This window comes from Pezoporus flaviventris, unplaced genomic scaffold, assembly GCF_033815535.1.
Source record: "Pezoporus flaviventris isolate CSIRO_AGI_PZ_B2104156 unplaced genomic scaffold, CSIRO_AGI_Pfla_v1 ptg000030l, whole genome shotgun sequence".
Lineage (NCBI taxonomy): Eukaryota > Metazoa > Chordata > Aves > Psittaciformes > Psittacidae > Pezoporus > Pezoporus flaviventris.
Genome location: NW_026892578.1, coordinates 10,689,438 through 10,709,366, shown reverse-complemented (window position 1 = coordinate 10,709,366; position 19,929 = coordinate 10,689,438). Strand labels below are relative to the sequence as shown.

The 19,929-nt window shown below is 40.3% G+C and overlaps 1 protein-coding gene across 2 annotated transcripts in view; it reads right to left on the bottom strand.

Annotated features, from left to right (window-relative positions):
* Positions 1-19,603, bottom strand: part of WWC3 (WWC family member 3) — a 106,686-nt gene extending 87,083 nt beyond the window's left edge. Inside the window, exon 1 of one of the 2 annotated variants that reach the window (XM_061459895.1) lies at positions 19,019-19,603. In XM_061459895.1, coding sequence (XP_061315879.1) covers positions 19,019-19,233 — 215 coding nt within the window. In that variant the 5' untranslated portion in view covers positions 19,234-19,603. The remainder of the gene's footprint in view (positions 1-19,018) is intronic. The other variant, XM_061459894.1, reaches the window with a different exon arrangement.
* Between the last annotated feature and the right edge of the window lie 326 nt (positions 19,604-19,929).

Genomic DNA, 19,929 nt, shown 5'->3' with positions numbered 1-19,929 from the left:
ACATCTACGTTTGTCATATTGTGCTTGGCAAGCACAACGGCAGTATGAATATGAAAATAATAAACCCCAACAATTTCAATGCTAAAGAACGTCATACCTACTGCCTTTGATAGCAAGGTATAAAGGGGAAGAAGAAAAGTGTGAGAGAGACCACACCGTTCCACCTTCAAATCTAGCTTTCTCACTGCTACATTTCTGCCTCGTATCATCAGCAAATCTTTATTTCAAATATCTATGCAAAGGAATACAGGATCCATTAACTGAGGTCTTCTGCCTTTGGAAGGCTGTACCTGGAAGTGTCAAAGTATTACCAATTTTAGGAAGGGCTTTACAAAGGAAAAGCATAAACGTTAGCAAAGAAAGCCAAAAATAAGGGAACTGAATCTTTCCATTACTCTTGGTTTATTTGTAGTCATACAATCACATTATTCATTCAGAATCAGAACACCACCATAAAGTTAAGAAACACCATAATTAGTACCCACCTGAACACCAGATACAATGCATGTAAAAGTAACAGCACACAAAAAAACACCCATGTAGCAGAGCAGAGCACTGAATCCCAATCTCCTAAATTTCCACTTAACACTTTCTTCTTCTGGAAAGGCATAATTAAAATAGGGAAACAACATTTTAGGACTGGCATTTCACAACAACTAGAAGAGGTCAGAAAAGACATGACAGTAATAGAGCTGGGAGACAAGGCAACAAATGTAAAGCAGGATTTCAGAAAAATGGGAAGAAAAACTTAAAGGCACTTTTCCATTTCTTTCAAGTATTTGAAAAGAGTAATTGAATTGTCTACTTTGAAGACTGAGCTTATCCTTCCAAGTAGCTATTGTGTTTGGATTATATTAGAAATCTTCCTGAAGTCATGGCTTTATTTCAAAGATCTGTGCTTAAGATAACTTTATTACATACAAAATGCTATACTACTGCAAATCAACAGGTAAGAAATGTTAACAATCCATTTAACTAACACTGTTGATACACCTTATGATAATACATGTTTTATGTGTTTATAAATACAACCCTATGAGAAATAACTAATGCCTACAACTTGCACAAAATTAACTGATCTCCAAAGAGAGCAACATTACAGTAAAAGGTACTGTAAATAAATACAGTAAATTAATTACTTCACACAAGCATTTCTAGAGTTTGTCTACACAGGATGTTACCTGCAGAACCACAGCAGCTCTGCACTGGCTCTCATGCATACAGCTTGCAGCTACTTCAGTGCAGCAGGGAGCTCCATCTAATATAACCTAGCCTGCACAGGGCTTGTTAGCTCAGGTTCAATGATGAATTAACCACAGCCACCTGGCTCCCAACCAGCTCAAAGCACAAGCCGAATTTGCAACATAGCATTTAGACACAACTGAGAGCGTCTCATAATGAAATTGCTTACTCACCTTATTCACCTCACTTACTTCATTCAGTGGAATAAACTACTCACCCAGATTGCTACATGAAAAGCATTCACATGGAAGATCAAGGGTCTTGTTTATTCACACCCAAGATTACTGAACTCCAGCTTTTCCAGGTAGAAAAATTTATGCTTAATAAGGTCAAAACCAAAGTGAACAACCTTTGCTGACAGCAAAGCCAATGGCACCCACTACCCTTGACAGTATTTCATGCAGTGAATCTCCGATCCTTACAAACAAAAGATGCTTGCTAACAGCTCCAGGAGGTACATTAATAGCAAGTATTTCACTGATAAATCTTCTGGATCCCTACTTAGGATTGCACTCTTTGCTCATGCATGCTGGAAACAAAACCTAAAAGCCAGGCAGTGTACCAAAGGCAACACAGCCCAATAGCTACACTGGAAGCTTAGATATCTGTCTACTGCTTTGCTTCACGTGTAGAGCAATAGCGCATCCATTGCACATACACCACAGAACAATCATAGTCCAAGCCTGTACCATAACATCTGGCACAGTCATCTCAAAACATATTTTTATTATTTAATAGATAAAAAAACCATCTGTTTTTTAGGAATTGGCTACTAGAAAATAAGAAACAACACTGGCAATTAAAAAAAAAATACCAAAGGCTTGTAGTGCCACCTCCTATAAAAATACGGAGATGCGATTTTATTAATAACAATATTAACTAGCAGACCTAAGTCTACTTGTTTTTTGTGCTATTGATGAGTTGCAAATTTTAGGAAAACCCCTGAGATAATTCAAACACCTTTAAAAGCTTGTGAAAGTAGAAGCAAGAAGTCCATGTTTACACCTAACCAGGTATCAGAAAACCTGCTCAGAAGCAAGTGGATGCAGATACCCCAAATGCAAGGCAAAAAACATGTCCGTCAGAACTTTCACCTTCCTAGACACCAAAGTCAATCAGCTGTATGACGTAAACCCACAGAAAATCAGACTTCACCAGTTCCAGTACTCATGGAACTACCTGATTTCTATAAATGGTAACATTTTCCACATAACATCTCCTGCAAGCTTCTGTAGCACACCAAACTCGGTACCCTGCAAGGCATCTCCCTGCCCTGCCCTAGACATTCACATGCAAGCTGCTCAAATGTTTTCCCTTCCAAATGTTATTTTCTTTAAAAATACATTAAATATTTCCTCTAAAAATCCACAGCTAGTCCTATTTATGTGACTACTTGCTGGGTGGAACAAAGTTAGATGCTAAGCTGGAAATACCATAACAGCTGAGTATTTTAACTGGCAACACCCTTGTAATGACATGCCTCTGTGTCATATCAGCTCCACAACCTTACAAATCTGACATCTCTCAGCTTGAAAAATTCATTTAGCAGGTTTCTTAGAATTTCACATGCACATGCTCACACATTCTTGCATTAAAAATACCCGAGAGCGTTGTATGAAGTGTATACTCACGAGCTTGATGCTTGTCAGTAATAACCTCAGCAGCCAACTGAGGCAGCTTAATACACAATCCCTCCAAAACTAGCTAAAATTTTTGTGCCACACCATAATACAATTTCTATTACAGTAATTTTTCTGTAAAATAAAAAAAAAAACAATATATGACTTCCACTTTGGATTTAACACTGGAATTTTATCTCTTTCTAGATAAAAATCAACAGCTTTATTACCTGTGCTGTTCTTTGATACAGGTGTGCATTATTTATAGATTAATAATGTTATACAAGGAACTTACCCTAAATCAACATAAACTGTACAATAAAGATGCACCTAACACTGCTAGGCTTGGGGGACTTTTTTTCCTCAAATTTGAAAGCAAACATATAGCAATACGTATAAAGGCTATGCTACTTTTTCCTTACCACAGGCACTAGATGCACTGACAAAAGGTAGGTTTGTTCTGAATTTGAGTATTTCCAGGTAGTTTGTTTCTTCATTTTTTTATCTTGAATTTTGCTGAGATTTATTTTGTTTCATTTTATAAATGCAACAAGGGGGTGGGAAAAGGGGAGAACTGAGGTAATGCTGAATTCAATAAACCAGCAGATATCAGCATCTTGATTAAAAATATTTCTCCTGATTGAAAGCAACCCATCCATGAGACTCAAAGAAAAAGTCTGGAGATGTGCCAGTTCATACAATAACTATGTTTATTTCTCTTAATAAATATTTAAGAAACATGGCTTGTGGTATTTGATATAACTGAGCCCGTGGTTAAAAGACCTCTCTCCATGACATAAGCAAATACAGTCTATCCTCTTTATTTGTCTGACTTCTCTTTGGCATTCAAGGCTAATCTACTTTTAGGTCAGGAAAAAGACTGTGATCTATCATTTTAAACAAACCATTGTAGTAAAACGTGAACAGGAAATTCCTAACTACACTGTTCAAAGAACAATGATTAGAAAAACAACACTAGCTCACGAAGTACAAGGAGCCTATGAACTGCCACAGCACAGTCTGCATGGAGAATTGGGACATATAAAAATAAAACACACACGGTCACCATGCTCATTTTTATTTCCCCACTGCACCCACCCCATCCCTAACTCAGTCCTCCCCACCAGGGCCAGGGTCCTTTGGACTTTGCCAAGGGAGAAACCTTCTGATCTGAAGGGGGAAGGGTGCAGCTCTGTCTGATACCTTGGAAATATCCGGCCTGCGGGAGTTAGTGCAGGCATGCCATTCATTCCACAACGTATAAATGTCCTCTTTAGAGCCTCATCTAAGCAGCAGTTTCATCTGGATTTTGAGGCACAGGTCTGGCTTGTTTTTCAATAAGCTGCAAGCTATTTTTACTATTAAGAAAAAAAAAAATCCAACCAACCCAACATTTTAAAAGCATGCCTGCTACCATACAGAGAGTATATAAAATGAGTAAAATGTGGACTCGAGGAAAAGCTCCTACACTAGCATTCTACTCATAGCAGATCCCACTCCTAAAAAAACAAACAAACCACCAAAAACTAAACCCCCAGAAAGCCACTAAAACTCATTTATTTTAAATTCTATCAGATGCAGTACCTTAAAATGTTCAGAAATTCCTTAACCAAAGTGTTCTGACAACTACTTGGAAATTATTCTTTTAATAGTCCAGACATCTGACCATGTTCACTAATAGGGAGGAACAACCCCGATGTATTCCTAACTTGAGACAGAAATCACAGTAAAGGGGAACTATTTCACTTTGAATGCAATGTACTAACATTACACATTTTTTCTTTACAGAAGACATATCCTTAGAGTATCTGGATACAGGGATTAGTATTAAAATCTTCATTCACTTTGGAAAATAAGCTTCAGAGCACATACATAAAAATCTAAAAGGCCACAGACAGAAAAATGAACATATAATCTCGAAAGACTTGTATTTTAAAGAACACTATTCATGGACTGGAGGGTGGGGAAAAAAATCCACAGCCAGGACATTAGTTTTGGGGTGTTCCTAATGGAACTGGAGTTCTGAACACCAGTTAATTTATTTTTTAAAGAGGACAGAAAAGTCCTTTATAAATGTCCCACAGACTCTACACATAAGGGAAACAGAAGAAACCTACGGTTATGATTAATGTAAAAAATAAACATGATTTTCTTTATCAACTGACTTCAGAAAGAATAAAACAAGCATGCAAAGAACTGTAGGCAAACGGTCAGTCATATGTGCAAAACTTCAAAACCCCAGATGTTCACATACCATACATCATTACACAATTTATTACAGTAAGTTTTAACAGTAAAATGATGCAGCTGCATTTTAAAACAACAAAACATTTTAAAATTTCTGAACCCCTGACATGTAAGGTGTTAGAAGAAAAAAAAAAGACCCAACAACAAAACAAAACAAACAAAAACAGCATTATCCATATGCTTTTTCAGATACTACGTCCAAAAGAATCGGGTAATGGCCAAAAAGTTTCACATACATGAGAAATGAGGAAAAGAGAAATAAGCTTGAACTCAAGGATCCAAATCAAGTCCTGGTCAATAGTAATGAAAATGTATTACCACTTCAGAGTTGTTTGGCAGATACTGTGAAACAGAACAGAGGACACAGCTCACCCTTAGCAGGCAGATACCCAGAGAGCAAGATCAGCTACATCATCACTGTTACTGAGCAAAAGCCTTGAACAGGAACAGACAGATCTACAAGATTACTCCCAGAAGTAATTTACCTAACATGATATTACAGCAGACTGGTACAAAAGAATTCACTCTGTACCTGAAACAAGCTCTACATACAAGGAACTTGATATTACATCAGTGGATGGGAGTTTACAAAAATGGACTGTTTTCCATAGCCACTGTAGCTTTACCTGGTCTGTCAGATTTCCAGAATATTGTGACAAAATTGATGAATACTTGTTTAAAAAACAAACAAACCACAAAAAAAAAAAAAAAACACAAAAAAACAAGGAAACAAAAAACAGAAAAAAAAACATATCTTCATCAATATGAACTATCTAGTGTTTTGCTTTTATTAAGTCATGGAAGGACTATTTCATGGCTGAACATGAAAACCAGCTTACATCTAAGTTTAATGAAATGTTCAAGTTGCTTTTTAAATGCCCTTCTGTGAAAACTTAAGACTTCGTTTTCTAAGCACAACACACTCCGAGAAAACAAAATGTTGGGATATCAAACTTCGTGCCAGAATTCCCACAAGCTGTTTCTGAAAATGTATTAAAAATTAAAGTAGTTGATAATTCTCTAAGATGCCCTTGAATCCTAGACACCCTAAGTACAGATTCAGTACATAGAATTCTGAGTAGCATTTAGAACTAATGATATGAAATGCTACAGTGCTTCTACACAAAAAACTAATCATGGATCAGCACACCTTCCACAGATCATTTCCCACAAGCATTCCTCACCTCCAACTTTCCAGACTGTAAAGCTGGAATAATGTTTACCTACAAAAGCACTGAGGCTATAGCTGTAAGAAATATTGCAGATAGTAAGTCACTTGAAATTTCAGATGGTTAAATGACATTTTACAAAACATTAATGTGTTCTTTACTACATGTTTGTGTTTGTATTTCATAGTCTAAAAGGGCTTTTGCTCTGAAAGCCACCTATCACATTTAACTGAGGAAATTTATAATACTTCTCCAAAACTTCATATAAGCACATATGGAAAACTATTTGCAAAGCAGTTTATTTTACAATAAGAAAATAACTTCCTGAATTGGAAATACAGTGTCTTCATCCCACAGTCAATCAGAATCCGAAAGTCAGCACATGATACATATCTTGACATTTTACACCAAAAAGCAGGCTAAAGGGAAAGATTTGTTTGAAAGCAAGAATTAAGGGGTTTATTTCACAATTCCTTGGAAAAAAAAAATGTAGCTATACCCTATTAAAGACCAAAACCAACCCACACAAACAGCAACAAAAAAATCCCAATTTACCACTTTAACATTGCTTAAGACAAGTATGCAGAGTTTAGCAGTTAATTTTTTTCCCTCAACACCATCATCTTCTTCCTGAATAGAAAGCACTTAACTAACACACTTCAAGAACTGTAATGAGGCTTCACAATGCACAACAATTCAAAGGGACTTAGCTGAAATGGCTGTTCATTAAGATCAAAGAAAATCCTTCTTAAATTCAGTGCATTACATGGTGTTATGAAAAATCAAGTTTAGATGCATCAGTACACAAGACTCTCAAAGTGCAGAGAACTATTAAAACACAAGGCAAAAGGAAGGATCAGGCCAAGCCCTCTGACCTCTCGCTCCGTCTCTGTGCATGTTGCTCTCTGACTAAGGCAAAAAGCTTAAGATAGCAGTTATTTCTTGGACTTCTAAATAAGTATAGTGTAGCTACTTTTGATTGATACAGGTAACTAAAGAGTCACTTTATTTCTGAAGTCCTAGATGTAAATTAGTATATTAAGATCCTGGACCATGCGTGCATTAAGCTGCAGTTTCCAAGGGTTGAGAACTGTGTGAAATCAGAAAGTTTTCACAACAGATCTTCCTCTTGATGACATGAGATTTCCTCCCAAAGTTCCCCTAGAGCCAACATAAATTTACGGCTAACCAGTCCAGATGCAAAATACAGCTGATGCAAAAATACCTGACCATTTTTAATTAAAAAACTTTTACTTCTCTTTTGGGGAAAGAGTTTTTTTAAGCCTCTGTAAAACATGAAGAGTTAGTCAGAACAATGTCTTTTGCCATGCAGACAAGATAGAAGCTCAAATCAAACTGTGATAAGGAGGCTACAATGGATTATCAAAGTACTTCTAAAAGAAGAATCCATTGTATGAAGCATCATCAAACGAAGAAAACTGGAAGCTCACACGTGTAGGTATGATTACGGAAGGACTGGATTTGATTACTCAAGAGGAATCTCAAGACATGGGAGAAATTAAACCATCATTTCAAAGGAGAGCATTTTTAACCATCTTTCTGCAAGCTGGTACTAGCAAATGTTTTTCTATTCTGTAATTCAATCGGCTCAGCTGAGCAGCTACATTAAACATAGAAGTAGAATTCAAACACCTGTGCAGAACCCTAAGCACACGGTGCCTATTTATCATAAATCTCAATACACCCATAACCACAAGAGCACTGCTAGGTTTCCCCTTGAATAAACTATGAGCTGGCAAAAAAAGCAAAGATAAGACATCTCAAACCAACACAAAGTAACATACACTTCTTCTTATTAAACGCCATCACTCAGGACACAAATACAGCTGGAAATAAGCATGTGAACATGCAATATGAACATACATGTTCTGTAACTGAATTTTGACAAATTATTGCATTTCAGGTCTCTACATGCATTTCCAATTATTTTATTATTACTATATAAATGAGAGGTCAGTTACACCTTCTCTAGCTCATAATGGATAATTATCAGGTTAATGAGTTAGTCTCTAACACTGCAATTGCTGACTATTTAGATGCTATTAAAATTGATCTATGATCCAACAGCCATGATGGTCATTAAATCAACTTTAATTGGATTCTACAGTTCACTTTTTATGAAGTTTGGGTTTCAGGGATTTTTATCTATGTGACATACCACATCTTTAGTACTACGAGTCTTAGTCTTATCCAAAAGATGCTGTCTGGAAAAAGCAGAAGACACTCAAGCGTTTAAGCAGTAACTTCCAAACACATGCAATACTTTCTCCATCTATAATTACCCCTATATTGAAAAAAAAGATTTAAAAAAAAAATCTCAACCACCACAATGACAGTTTACTTTTTATTCTGAAATTCTTTTAAGCATGCATGGAATTGCTGTTCAAATCAAGTAACTTTAGACTGGCTCCTCTTCTGAGAAGCGTGTCACTATTTGTTTATGTTATAGAATTAGATAATTATGCAGTACATCAGCTGCCTTTCCAAACATGGATAGGCCACTTTCTAAGAACACGCTGTGCATTAAGGTTTTTTAAAAGTCTTATTTTTAGCCATTTAAACTGTAATCCAAGATTAAATAAATGAATTTTGAAATATTATGCATTTTCAGCTTTGATACCAAACTTTGCATTTTGCCATAAAGAATCCTAATCACTGTGTGTGTAAAAGGAGCTTCAGCCTAAGTAAAATATAAATCAAAACAGTTTCAACAAGATTCTCCATAGATATTTCATCTTGAAAATAACTCTTTCAGAAAGCTATGAAAGATAGGCTTTGATTCTCCATTGCTGATTCAAGGATATTAATATTACCGTACTTTATTTTTGTCCCATTGCCAGTTAGATACACTGAAATAGAAAAATCTTTGAAAACAAAAATAAAAAACCTAGTTGCTTCAGTTTCAATATTTGCTAATTCAGCCCTTGATGGCAATCAGCTCCTTCAGCCAAAAGAGCTAACAGTACAGCACAGAACTGTCTCCATCCTGCAAACCACAGGGAGGCCACCAAGTTCATCACTGGATGCAAGAGTCTTTCCTACTCCAGCAAATGCACAAAAAGGCAGAGAAACAAACTGAGAAAGCCTTCAGCTTGTTTGATCATGCAACATGTACCTAGAGCAAGCCTCACCAGGAGGCTGGCTGTATGGCTGACTCAAATGACTGAACAGGCCACCAGAAGTGACAGATCAAGTCTTGCCATGCTTTTAGCACACCCTAATTGTACCAAGTCCAAATTAATTTTCCTATCTGAAACAGAAACAAGAAATGACCAAGACCCTTCTAGCATGACAGAACAAAGATTACATCTCCATGCCCTCACCATTAGTTAAGAATCAAGGGATTTATCTCCATGAAATAGGCTTGGGATTGGTAGCAAGGAAAAAAAAATACAGCATCAGAGTCCCTGCTCCTCTCCATAATCAGAGACAAAAATCTTGATGATCCAATTCAAATATTACAGCCTTCTCCTCTACCACCTGGCAATTTCAACCTTGACCCATTCACATCTTTAGAAGACTTCACAGTCCCACTGCCACAATCTTTTAATGAGTTGTAGCTCCAAACACTGGTGACAAAGCCACCTTCAAAGTCCCCCCAGTGGCTGCTTTGTGGTTTTTGTTACTACCTTGACATGTCTTTTCACGTTCCACCCTTCCCCAGTTACACGCTACTGCTTCTACACCCAACTGAGATCCTGCTTGGAAGTGCTCCACTGTCAAGATCTTCCCCACATCTGACTTATATTTAGCTCCCTCTCACACGCACCTCCAAGGTACCACACTGCTGATACTTTCCCCAGTCTGGTCCCACATCCAATTTCCTCATGCACCAACTTCGTTCCCTGCCAGCGATGGCAATGCTCACCAATGACTTCACCAAATATTTCATGAGTGTTTCCAACCTGCTGCTGATGCCCCAAACTCAGTAGACAAATTGGTTCCTGCTGCTTGTAGCCCTCTCACTTCTTAACAGTAATTTCAGTGCTGCTACTCAGCTGAAAAACTGACACCTATTTAATTGACTTCTGTTTACTTTTATACATCCATTTGGTGTCTGAAAAGTGAATCTTTCCTTTTTAAACATAACTAGAGTATTGTTTAGAAATGTGTTTTACTGTGGGGGTATCTTAAAAATCAGTAGTCAAGACTGCCATTCACAAAGAGGATTTACTCAAAGAGGTTTCTAAACCAACTCATCGCTTTTGCCTAATCCAGTTCCTTACTGAATTAAACTTAATTGACATAAGCCACTTAAATACCCATCTGCCCTAAAGGTTAAGTCAGCTTAGGGAACTAAAGCGGCTGACAACTACCCTCCCCAAAAAGAGAAAAATAAAATACTTCATAGGAGTTATTTTGCCAATTTGTCTTACTGTAAGGTAAGTAAACACTGGTACCCATGCAAAAGAGGGATGAGACCATGCAGCTGGTGGGGAAGACACTGCTACTTTTGGCAGCAACTAACCAGTAGCTCAAGGGTGCTATATTGTGAAACCTAGCTGAGTGTGCAGGCTGCTCTGCCAGAACAGGCAGAGAAGTAGGAAAAGCACCTAGAGCATGTTTTCTTTAGCTAGCTTCTTTCAACCAGAAACAAGTTGAAGATTACTTAAAAGCTGCAATACTGGCTGGCTTTCCTGGTGAATGTGAACTGTCACATCTGCAGCAGATAAGATATTCAGGAAGTTCTATTTTTAAGTGTAGGCATAAAAAGTATTAGTTTTACTTTGTTTCACCAAAAGATCAACTAAATAATTCTGTCTGGCCTCACATACAACTTTACAAAGCTCTACCTTCCAGTAAAAACCACAAAATTATAAATGAACATTACATTTAACAGGCACTTCTGTGAAGCTTGTTAACAGGACTCTGCTATAGATAAGTTTTTAATTTTTTTTTACTGCCTACAAGTCATTTGTTCTTATGTTTGCACAGCGCTGTCACTGTATTTACATTCACTAAAAGCACTAAGTTGTTATCTCTCAAACTAAACTTATCACTAGAATCCAAGCCGAAATAGCAGTTTTTTCTCCAGACAGTAGAACTTAAAACCCAGCCCTAGTCTTGTGACATTTCAAATCTTGCACTCTCATATGTGCAGATTATAGATCCTGAAAAGCAGACACTTCCCATACACACACCCTTTAGAAGACAGATTAATACAAATACCCTATTTTCTTTTAACAAGAAAATTGTTGCTGCTTAATGATAATAAATACAACCATTATGCTTATACTGACTCAGATATAAGTTGATTTATACATGCAAGAAACAGGAAAGTACCTTTCCAACAGTTTAGAGTACTGTGAACACAGATCACAGTTTCTCAGTTTATAAGACCCAACTCATACATGAGGCAGTCAAGAGAACCCTTCAAGCAAAAGCCCTCAGAACATCTGCCACTGCATTGCTGTAACACACTGAAGACACAAGTGCTAATTTAAACCTTTCTAGCATGCACACAAATACAATAAGGCAGGTGTCTGCATTTCTTATCTAATTCCTGAAAATACTTCCATTTAGGGATAAAAACTACACACACAAAAACCTCCTTCACCCTTAACAAAACAGTAAGCAGCTTAACAGCAGTTTTTGTTAATGAGTTACAGTGGCTGAATAGCTGTTTTGATCTTTAGCATACATGCATTAGGTCTTGCAGCTTTTATGCTACCTAAGCTAGATTTTCAAAATACGTGTTTTTTAACCAGTAAAGATCAATTAAATAAATCATAATTCACTACTATTGTACTATAAGGAAAACCTTTCACCTTTAGGAAGAAAGAGCGGACGTCTCCCACCTCTGCCTTCTGAGACTCTGAAAAAATACTAGAAACATTTTTAATCCTCAATGTAGCACTCATTTTTAACAATGTTTAATAGCAAGAAAACGTGAATGCTCACTTCATACAGGCATTGCTTTTTCCCAAGCAACATGTATCTGACACTGAATTAAAAGCTACTGTTTAAAAAACATTTCAGAGAGCTAGAGTCAAGGGGATTTTAGAATTATTTGCCATTCACTTGTAATCAGAATCTATCAATCAAATGAAAGACTAAGCTTGAAAAACATGCCCAATTCCAACTAACATTAATTCCAGGAAGCTTGCACCTACATTCATTTTTAATCACAAACATTTTAATGGGATTTACTCACAATATAAAGATAAATATCTGCCTGTTTGAAGATACTGGCCAGGATGGAAAAAAAAAACAAACCAAACCAGGAATGCATCTCCCTCCTGAAATCAGAGAAGTAGATTTATCATAACCTACATACATGTGAAACTTTCAAAACAAATGTCAGCTACAGCATGCCTTTAAAAATGTTACTGAATTATTCTGATCAAGAACTAAAGTACAAATATGTGAAGAATACCCAAGGAGGCTTAGGGCACCACAGCCCGTTCTCAATACCATGTGCTGCAGCAAGTATTCCCAGTCACAAGCCAGGAAAGCAGTCGCACAGCTGCATAGCTTTCCCATTCACACTGTGTCTTGCAGCCAGGCTTGACATTTACACTGAAAATTCAAAACATCTGGATTTCAAGTACTACTTTATGTGTAATACTTTTAACATAAAGTTTATCAAGTCCACTGTATTCACTGCTAACTTGAGGTAATCAAATGATGCAACTGCAGTGACCCAGATGCCTCAAGTGACAGAGATAATGTGGATCTTCCTCCTTGCTGTGTTAAGAGAAACAACCAGAAAGGCGCTCCACTTTCTAATGAAAGAATGGCTGCTCTGCCAATCCTTAGAAGATATATTTAGCTATATATATTACATATAGGTCAAGTAATATATCATGCAATGCAGGCAGTAAAAATAGATGGACATAGACAATGGGACTCCAAGCAATAGCTGACTTGCATCAGGCAAAAAAATTTGAACTACATAATTTCATCTAGAGAACTAAAGGAGTGGAAGAACTACTCTGAAATTTAATATCTCTTACTATTAAAAACATATCATATTTCTGCTTCCAACTTCTGACTATCAGATACTATTACATATCTACTAAACAAAAAGCTCTAAGTCTCCAGTATCATCTCTTTTTATGATCAAACCACTTCCAAAACACCTCTTTAACTGAATAAATTCAGCTCTTTTGCTCTCATGGGAGAGCATGTTTTCCAGATCCAAACTCATTCAATTATTTTTTTTTCTTTACATTCATCTCTATCTCTTGTAAGCTTGGCACCAACAGCCTAGAGACCCAGTCTATAAAATCATGACCAAAATTAGTGGAGTTCTGCTTCCCTTTAAACATTTTCAAACCATCACTTCCAAGAACAGATTTGCGACCTATAGGTTACGTTTTATGCCTTACATTAACAGTCTGCACCACAGTCAAATAAAGTACATGATGTAAATCTGTACAGTCATTGTAATGTTTTCAGAGGGAATATTAAAAGAACGATCAACAATCACTTTGTTTTCTTCCCATTCCACAAATAGCATTAGTTCAAAACAAAATTATCAGTTGATAATCAAAATACAGCAAAAAGTAGACATGAAAAGTCTGAAAACACATACGAACTTGATGCAAACTTTCAAAAATGGCAGGGGTACTAACTACCCTGTTGCCTTCGTCTTTTTCATGCTTTGCAATGGAAGTATTTAAATTCTAATACCAAATGACACTAATTGCAACTCTCAGTGCAGGGGTTTAAGCCAGGTCCAGAAAAATGCTGCTTGTGAAAAATCTTCTTCTGATTGTCTCTGGGTTGCTGAGTAATGTCAACTGGCCAGACACATTCCTATATGCTAAGGAGATATTTTCGTGCATGGACAAAGCGGTCACTGCATTTCTAACCGTATCATGCACTGGTGTGCCAAAAGATCCTTTGCCTCACTAGAGAGGCACATATTCCAATTTGGGAAAAAAAAATACAACTGATTCTTATCACCTCATAGCCCTCTGATCTGGCCTCAGAATTGCTCCTCTCCACGTATCAAATAAGGCAAGAAGATATATGAAAAAGTAGTTTGCGACTAAAAAAGTAGTTAATCAATTAAGTCTGGAATTTTCTAGCTTTGAATATCTGACATGAATATTCCCTCAATTTAAGTTTCTTACTTGCAATCTTCTATTCCTTTATAAAACCAAACTGAGAAAATAGAAATCACATTGGGCAGCACTAGACACACCAGCACTTGGGTTTGAACACTTCGCTTTGCTCCTTGCCATAACAGAGGAAACAACAGTAGTAATAGTCTTTGTCCTACCCGACAGAGAGAAGAGGCAAATTGGGTAATAGAGACATTTGCCAAACACAAATAAATGATGAGAATAAGGAGTCCTGAAATTGTTCAGCAAGAAGCAGACAGCACTTTTGGACCTTTCTGGCCATTACTCCCTTGAGCATTTCTATTCTGCACCCTAATAACATAGATACCTGCCTCATGACTTTCCCAAGCTGACTCTTTGTTTCAAGCCCATTAGCCTTTCCTGCTTATTTTCATTCTCTACAATTCTGATTTTTTTTCATCAATCTTCATCAATTTCATAATTTTTTTTTCATCAACCCAGTACATCTTACACTTCCTGACCCACAACCTTACATTTCACATGTAGTTCTTGTATTTCACCTTCCACTCATCTTCCCTTCTTCACCTAGACTTTGTATGCTGCCCTACATGCGTATTTTCCAACTCTGAAGATTCCTCATCCAAACTCAGTGCTCCTTCTTTTCCCTCAGGGTTCCATGTACAGCCAAGAAAAGAGTTGACACCCTCACACCCTGAACCCTCACCAGACCAGTTTCTTCTTACCTGTTTTTCCCTGCCCTACTGGTTTTCAGTCCAGTTCCCCTACTTTTTTCTTCCCAGGCTTTAGGTACCATCCTCCTTCTCCCTACCCACAGCTCCTGACTGCTTTGCTTTCCATACCTAACAAAGACTTCCACACAGCCCCTTACGCCCCGTCCAACTCCAAGGCCAACCCCGCTTGTTACCATTCTGCTTGTTCCAACCGACCTCCTCTACAAGGCCAGAGTTTTTTTCCTGTGCACAAATTACGCACCTTTTAGGTCTTGGAATTAAGATACTGATGAGGACACAGGACAGAAAACCTCTCAGATTACAATTAACGTACCAGCAGCCCAGTTTGCAGGAAGTTCCTGTAAAAGCAGATGCTAAAATTTAAGTACTTACCTAGCTCATACCAATTTTTCATATCGTCCCAAACTGACCCAAACGGGTGATTTCTCCATGCAGAAACACTCCTACACTTCACAAGTTTAAAATCTTCATTTCAAAGCAAGATGATTCAAACTTTCAAACAAGGAAACCCACATTAGGAAGCTGGAGGAAACACTCCCTCTCCCCTAGAGTTGTTCCAAAAAAACAACACTGTATTTTAGCTGAAGCTTCCACATACAACAAATCTAACAAGACTCACCAGTTTAGAAAGCTTTTGCCAAATACCAACAGTTTTGGCTAGGCTCTAATCACTTGAAAACACAGTTTTGTAACAAACAGCCACAGTAATAAAATCCTTGGTGCCACAAGGATCATCAACATCAACCACAAACATCATCAGTCTTTTATAAGACCATTAACAACACCCAGTTATTGACGAGAATCTCAAATAGCAAGTATTCTGCAAATGCAAGATAAAAAACTCCGTTTGCTGCCTTAAGATCTTACAATCTATTAAGATACAACTAAGAGATGAAAAAATGCAGTGAATGGCTCCATTTTGAGATTTACAGGATCTGCTAGACAATCATACGCAATCTATTCATTACACACAATCCACACAGATCAACACAGTATCTTCCCCAACCTAACCACTGATTTGATACCAGGTACTTCTCAAATCTGCCAATTTTATCACACACCTGCTATTCTCCCTCTTTTTTTCTTCATTTATTCCACTTTTTTATACCAAAATTCATAAAAGGTGTACTTCTGAGTCCTTCAGCCCTTCTCGCTCTGCTCTTACCTGACTTACCTTCCCTGCCCTCATTACCTTCTCTTTCACAAACTCCAAAATCCTTTACAGAGCAGATTTCTCTTTTCTCAACTTCTCAAATTAGTATTTCCTTCTCTTCTTGGCTTCAACTGGAAAAACACGGGGGAGGGGGGGGGCAGGAAGCGGGAGATTTTTGTTTTGTTTTTTAATCAAATAACTGCTTCAAATTAAACTCGCTAACCAAACTATACAAAAGGCTGAGAATTCTCAAGGGGAAATGCTGAAAAGAAAAACAAACTACTAAGTGCAAGCCACAGGGAAAGATGAGCCTGTGAGGATGCCTATGAGACTACTGCCCATAGGAAAGCTTTGAGGTACTGATTCTCAGTCTTGATGAGGTGCAGCATGGCCTAAGGTCCCACAGTTTTGTCCATTTCCTCCTGGACAGAAACAAGACCACACAAACAGGGGGCTGATCTCTGTCACCCTACATCAAACTCAAAATGCTGAGCTACCTATCATACAAGTAGATTATTCTGCCCTCCACTTTTTCAACTTCTTTTTCTTGGGGGGGGGGGGGGAGGGAGGGAATCTTCAGTATCATTTCCTGCTGCTCTGACCTTCCTTTCCCAAACTTTGTCAGAACACAACTAACCTGATCCTTTCCTACTTTGCTGCTGCCCATGGGAATGCAAATAGTTGGAATGAAAGCCAACTATTTCATTCCAAATAATGGAATGAAAGCCAAAAAGGCTGGTCACTTTCTACTATGCAGAAGAACACAGGCATCCTTGACCTTTTTCAAGGCCAGGCTGGACAGGGATTTGAGCAACCTGGTCTAGTGGCATAGCAGGTAGGTTGGATCCCTTTCAACACTAACCATTCTATGATTCTATCTCACTTAAGTAACACCACCAGCCTGTTCTCAACCCGAGATTAACTGCAATCATATAACTGGCTCCTGCTATTTGAATTCTGCAGAAACTGCTGATAGTTCTCATGAAAACACAATTTTCTATCTGCCTCAATGTAAACATCTCAATCTCTGCTCTACAGCCTGTTGTTACCCAATGTGAAAAATAAATCTAAGTTTAAACATTGGTGTGAAATATTTAAGCAGATTTTCAAGCATTGTGGGGCATGTCAATTATTTCTTCAAAGCATGAAGTCATAATTTTATTAATACTATTGAAGTTGAATGGAAACGAGCTTTTAAACACTGTAGTAAATGGCTTTTTCATTATTGTCTGTATACAAGATATTCCAGAAGACAAAAACCACATAACCTCTGAAATTTAATGGAAAGGATGACATGTAGAGAAGCCACAGACAGGCTGTTATGTCACTGGTTACCTTTAGAACAGCACATTACAAGTAAACTAACAACACTGCTACGCATTTTAATGTAGAAAAATGTGCTATCTAAAACACAACAAATATTTAATGCATCAGCAAAAGAATATGTGCATACATAATAATTCTAAATAATGTGACAAAGAATCTTGATCTGGTAGGTAAACATTTAGACCATTTAAACAGTTATGTATAATTGTGCAAGATGACAGGAATCTCTCAAATTACTAGTCTTTAACCCAGGCTGCGCTCAAATGCTTCTGTGGCCTTCTTAACATTCCAGGCATACTTCTGGCAAGGTAGCTCTGGCTGAGGTTCAAACTGTCCTTGTCCAACTTTCACTTACTATAAAAACATTGTTTAATATAGAAAAGCATACACAGAGACATATGTTTCTTATTTCGCAGACACCTAGAATACTGACACTTGTGTTCACTAACTCCGCGTGGAAATTTTTATGCGAACGCTTCCAAGCAAGGTTGTATTTACCAGGCAGCAGCCCATGCTTCCATCACTTTTAAGCTAGGACGCTTGACTATTGGTTATAACTCCATTCTACCGAAAAACATGAAACCTGCCCAAATTTATTCGCACTAATCAAAATGAACAGGCCTAATTCAAACTCACCACACACCGCCAGGCCTGAGAGATGTGAAAATGCTATCCGAAAACAGCACAGCAGACAGCTAATTTGCAACAGACCACGTATTTGTCAAATTAACTGCAGGAATTTACCGGCTTGCTTACCTCCATGCAGTGTTATCTTTTATGAGGAGGTAATCTACCAAATTACTTCAGCATGCCTCCAGCCTGCTGCTGCCAATTAGTTCAGCACGGCTAATAAATCAGGATGCCCAAGATACTGGATTACAGTGCAGCTAGTCCAGTATCTGAAGACTATAAACAGAAGCAGTACGGTCCAGCCTCCCTGTCTCCCCCCGCACAGAGATAGAGCTTGGTCTGAGCACCCACCATGGGCAAAAAGTGCCGTAATTCCCTTATTTTCTTGCTGTGATCTAACATTAACGTCACCGGCAAACCCGACCGCCACTGGGGCAGGGGTTCTGCACTTCAGGTCTTCACAGGCACCGACCGAGAAGGGCCAATGTGACAGGGTCCCGTACCACCCCCTCCCCTCCATCCCGGCCCGGCTTCCCGCTCCGGACGTGGGGAGGTGAGGCGGAGCGCCCCGCCGCCAGCGGCACCGGCGGCCCCGCCGCCCACACCCTCCCTTGCGGCCACGGACGGGGGAAGGAAAATGTCGCCGATGGGCCCGGCCCTGCCGCACAAGGGGAGAGGGCGCGCGGTAAAACGGACGGGGAGGCCTCGGAAAGGCCTCACCTCGCGCCTTCTCCGGCAGCGGGACCGGCGCCCGGCGGCATGAACCGGGCTCGGGACCTCCTTCCCCCGCGATCTCCCTCGTCCCCCGGCGGCTCCCGCCCCTTACCTGTCGCGGGGGTCGATCCACGAGGTCTGCCGGGTGTTATGGTCAATGTAAAAGACTCGCCCGTCGAAGTCCCTCGCTTCCTCCCAGCCGGCGGGCAGCGGTAGCTCCGAGCTTTCCCGGCCCCGCTGCCCGACCGCCGGCGGCCCGCCGCCCTGTCCCGCCGCCACTTGCTGCTGCTGCTGCCGCCGCCGCCGCCCGCCGCTCAACCACGGCATGGCCGCTCCGCCGCCGGGCCGCCACCGCCGCCGCCCAGGTCCAGCCGAAACCCGTTCTCCGCCCGCCGCCGCCGGGGCAGCACCCGTCCCGTCCGGGCCGCGGCCGCCCGCCGCCTCCTCCTCCTCTTCCTCCTCCAGCACTAGCAGACGGCCCCGCAAGGAGCGGGACTCGGGCGGCTCCGGCTGCTCTGCACCGGGCTCATCCTCCCTCACTCCAGCCCCGCTCCGCGCCGGGACCAGCCCCGCCGCGCTCCCTAACCCCGCCCGAGACCTACCCCGCGCTGCCGCGGCTCCCAGCCCACGAGCTCGGCCCGCCGGCCCGAGCGCCCCCGCCCCGCCGTCGCCTCCCCCCGCTCCCGCCCGGCGCCGGCCACGGACGGTCTTCCCTCCCTCCCTTCGCCAGGGCCCGGGCCCGGACCCCGCCTCCGCCCCGCCCGGCTGTTCCCACGCCGCGGAGGGCCGGACCGAGGAAAGGGGCCGGGGAGGGTGGACCCTCCTGGTCTGGCTTGGCCTGGCCCGCGGGGCAGGAGGGAAGCGGCGGGGCCCGGCGAGGCGGCCGCACCCCGCGCCGCGGAAGCCGGGCCCAGACCCAGACACGTCAGCTACGGAGAGAGGGCGGCAGTCCTCCGCCCTGGGCGCGGGCCGGGGGAAGGCAGCTGAGGCCCCCGCCGGGGTCCGTCCTGTCCCGATCCGAGG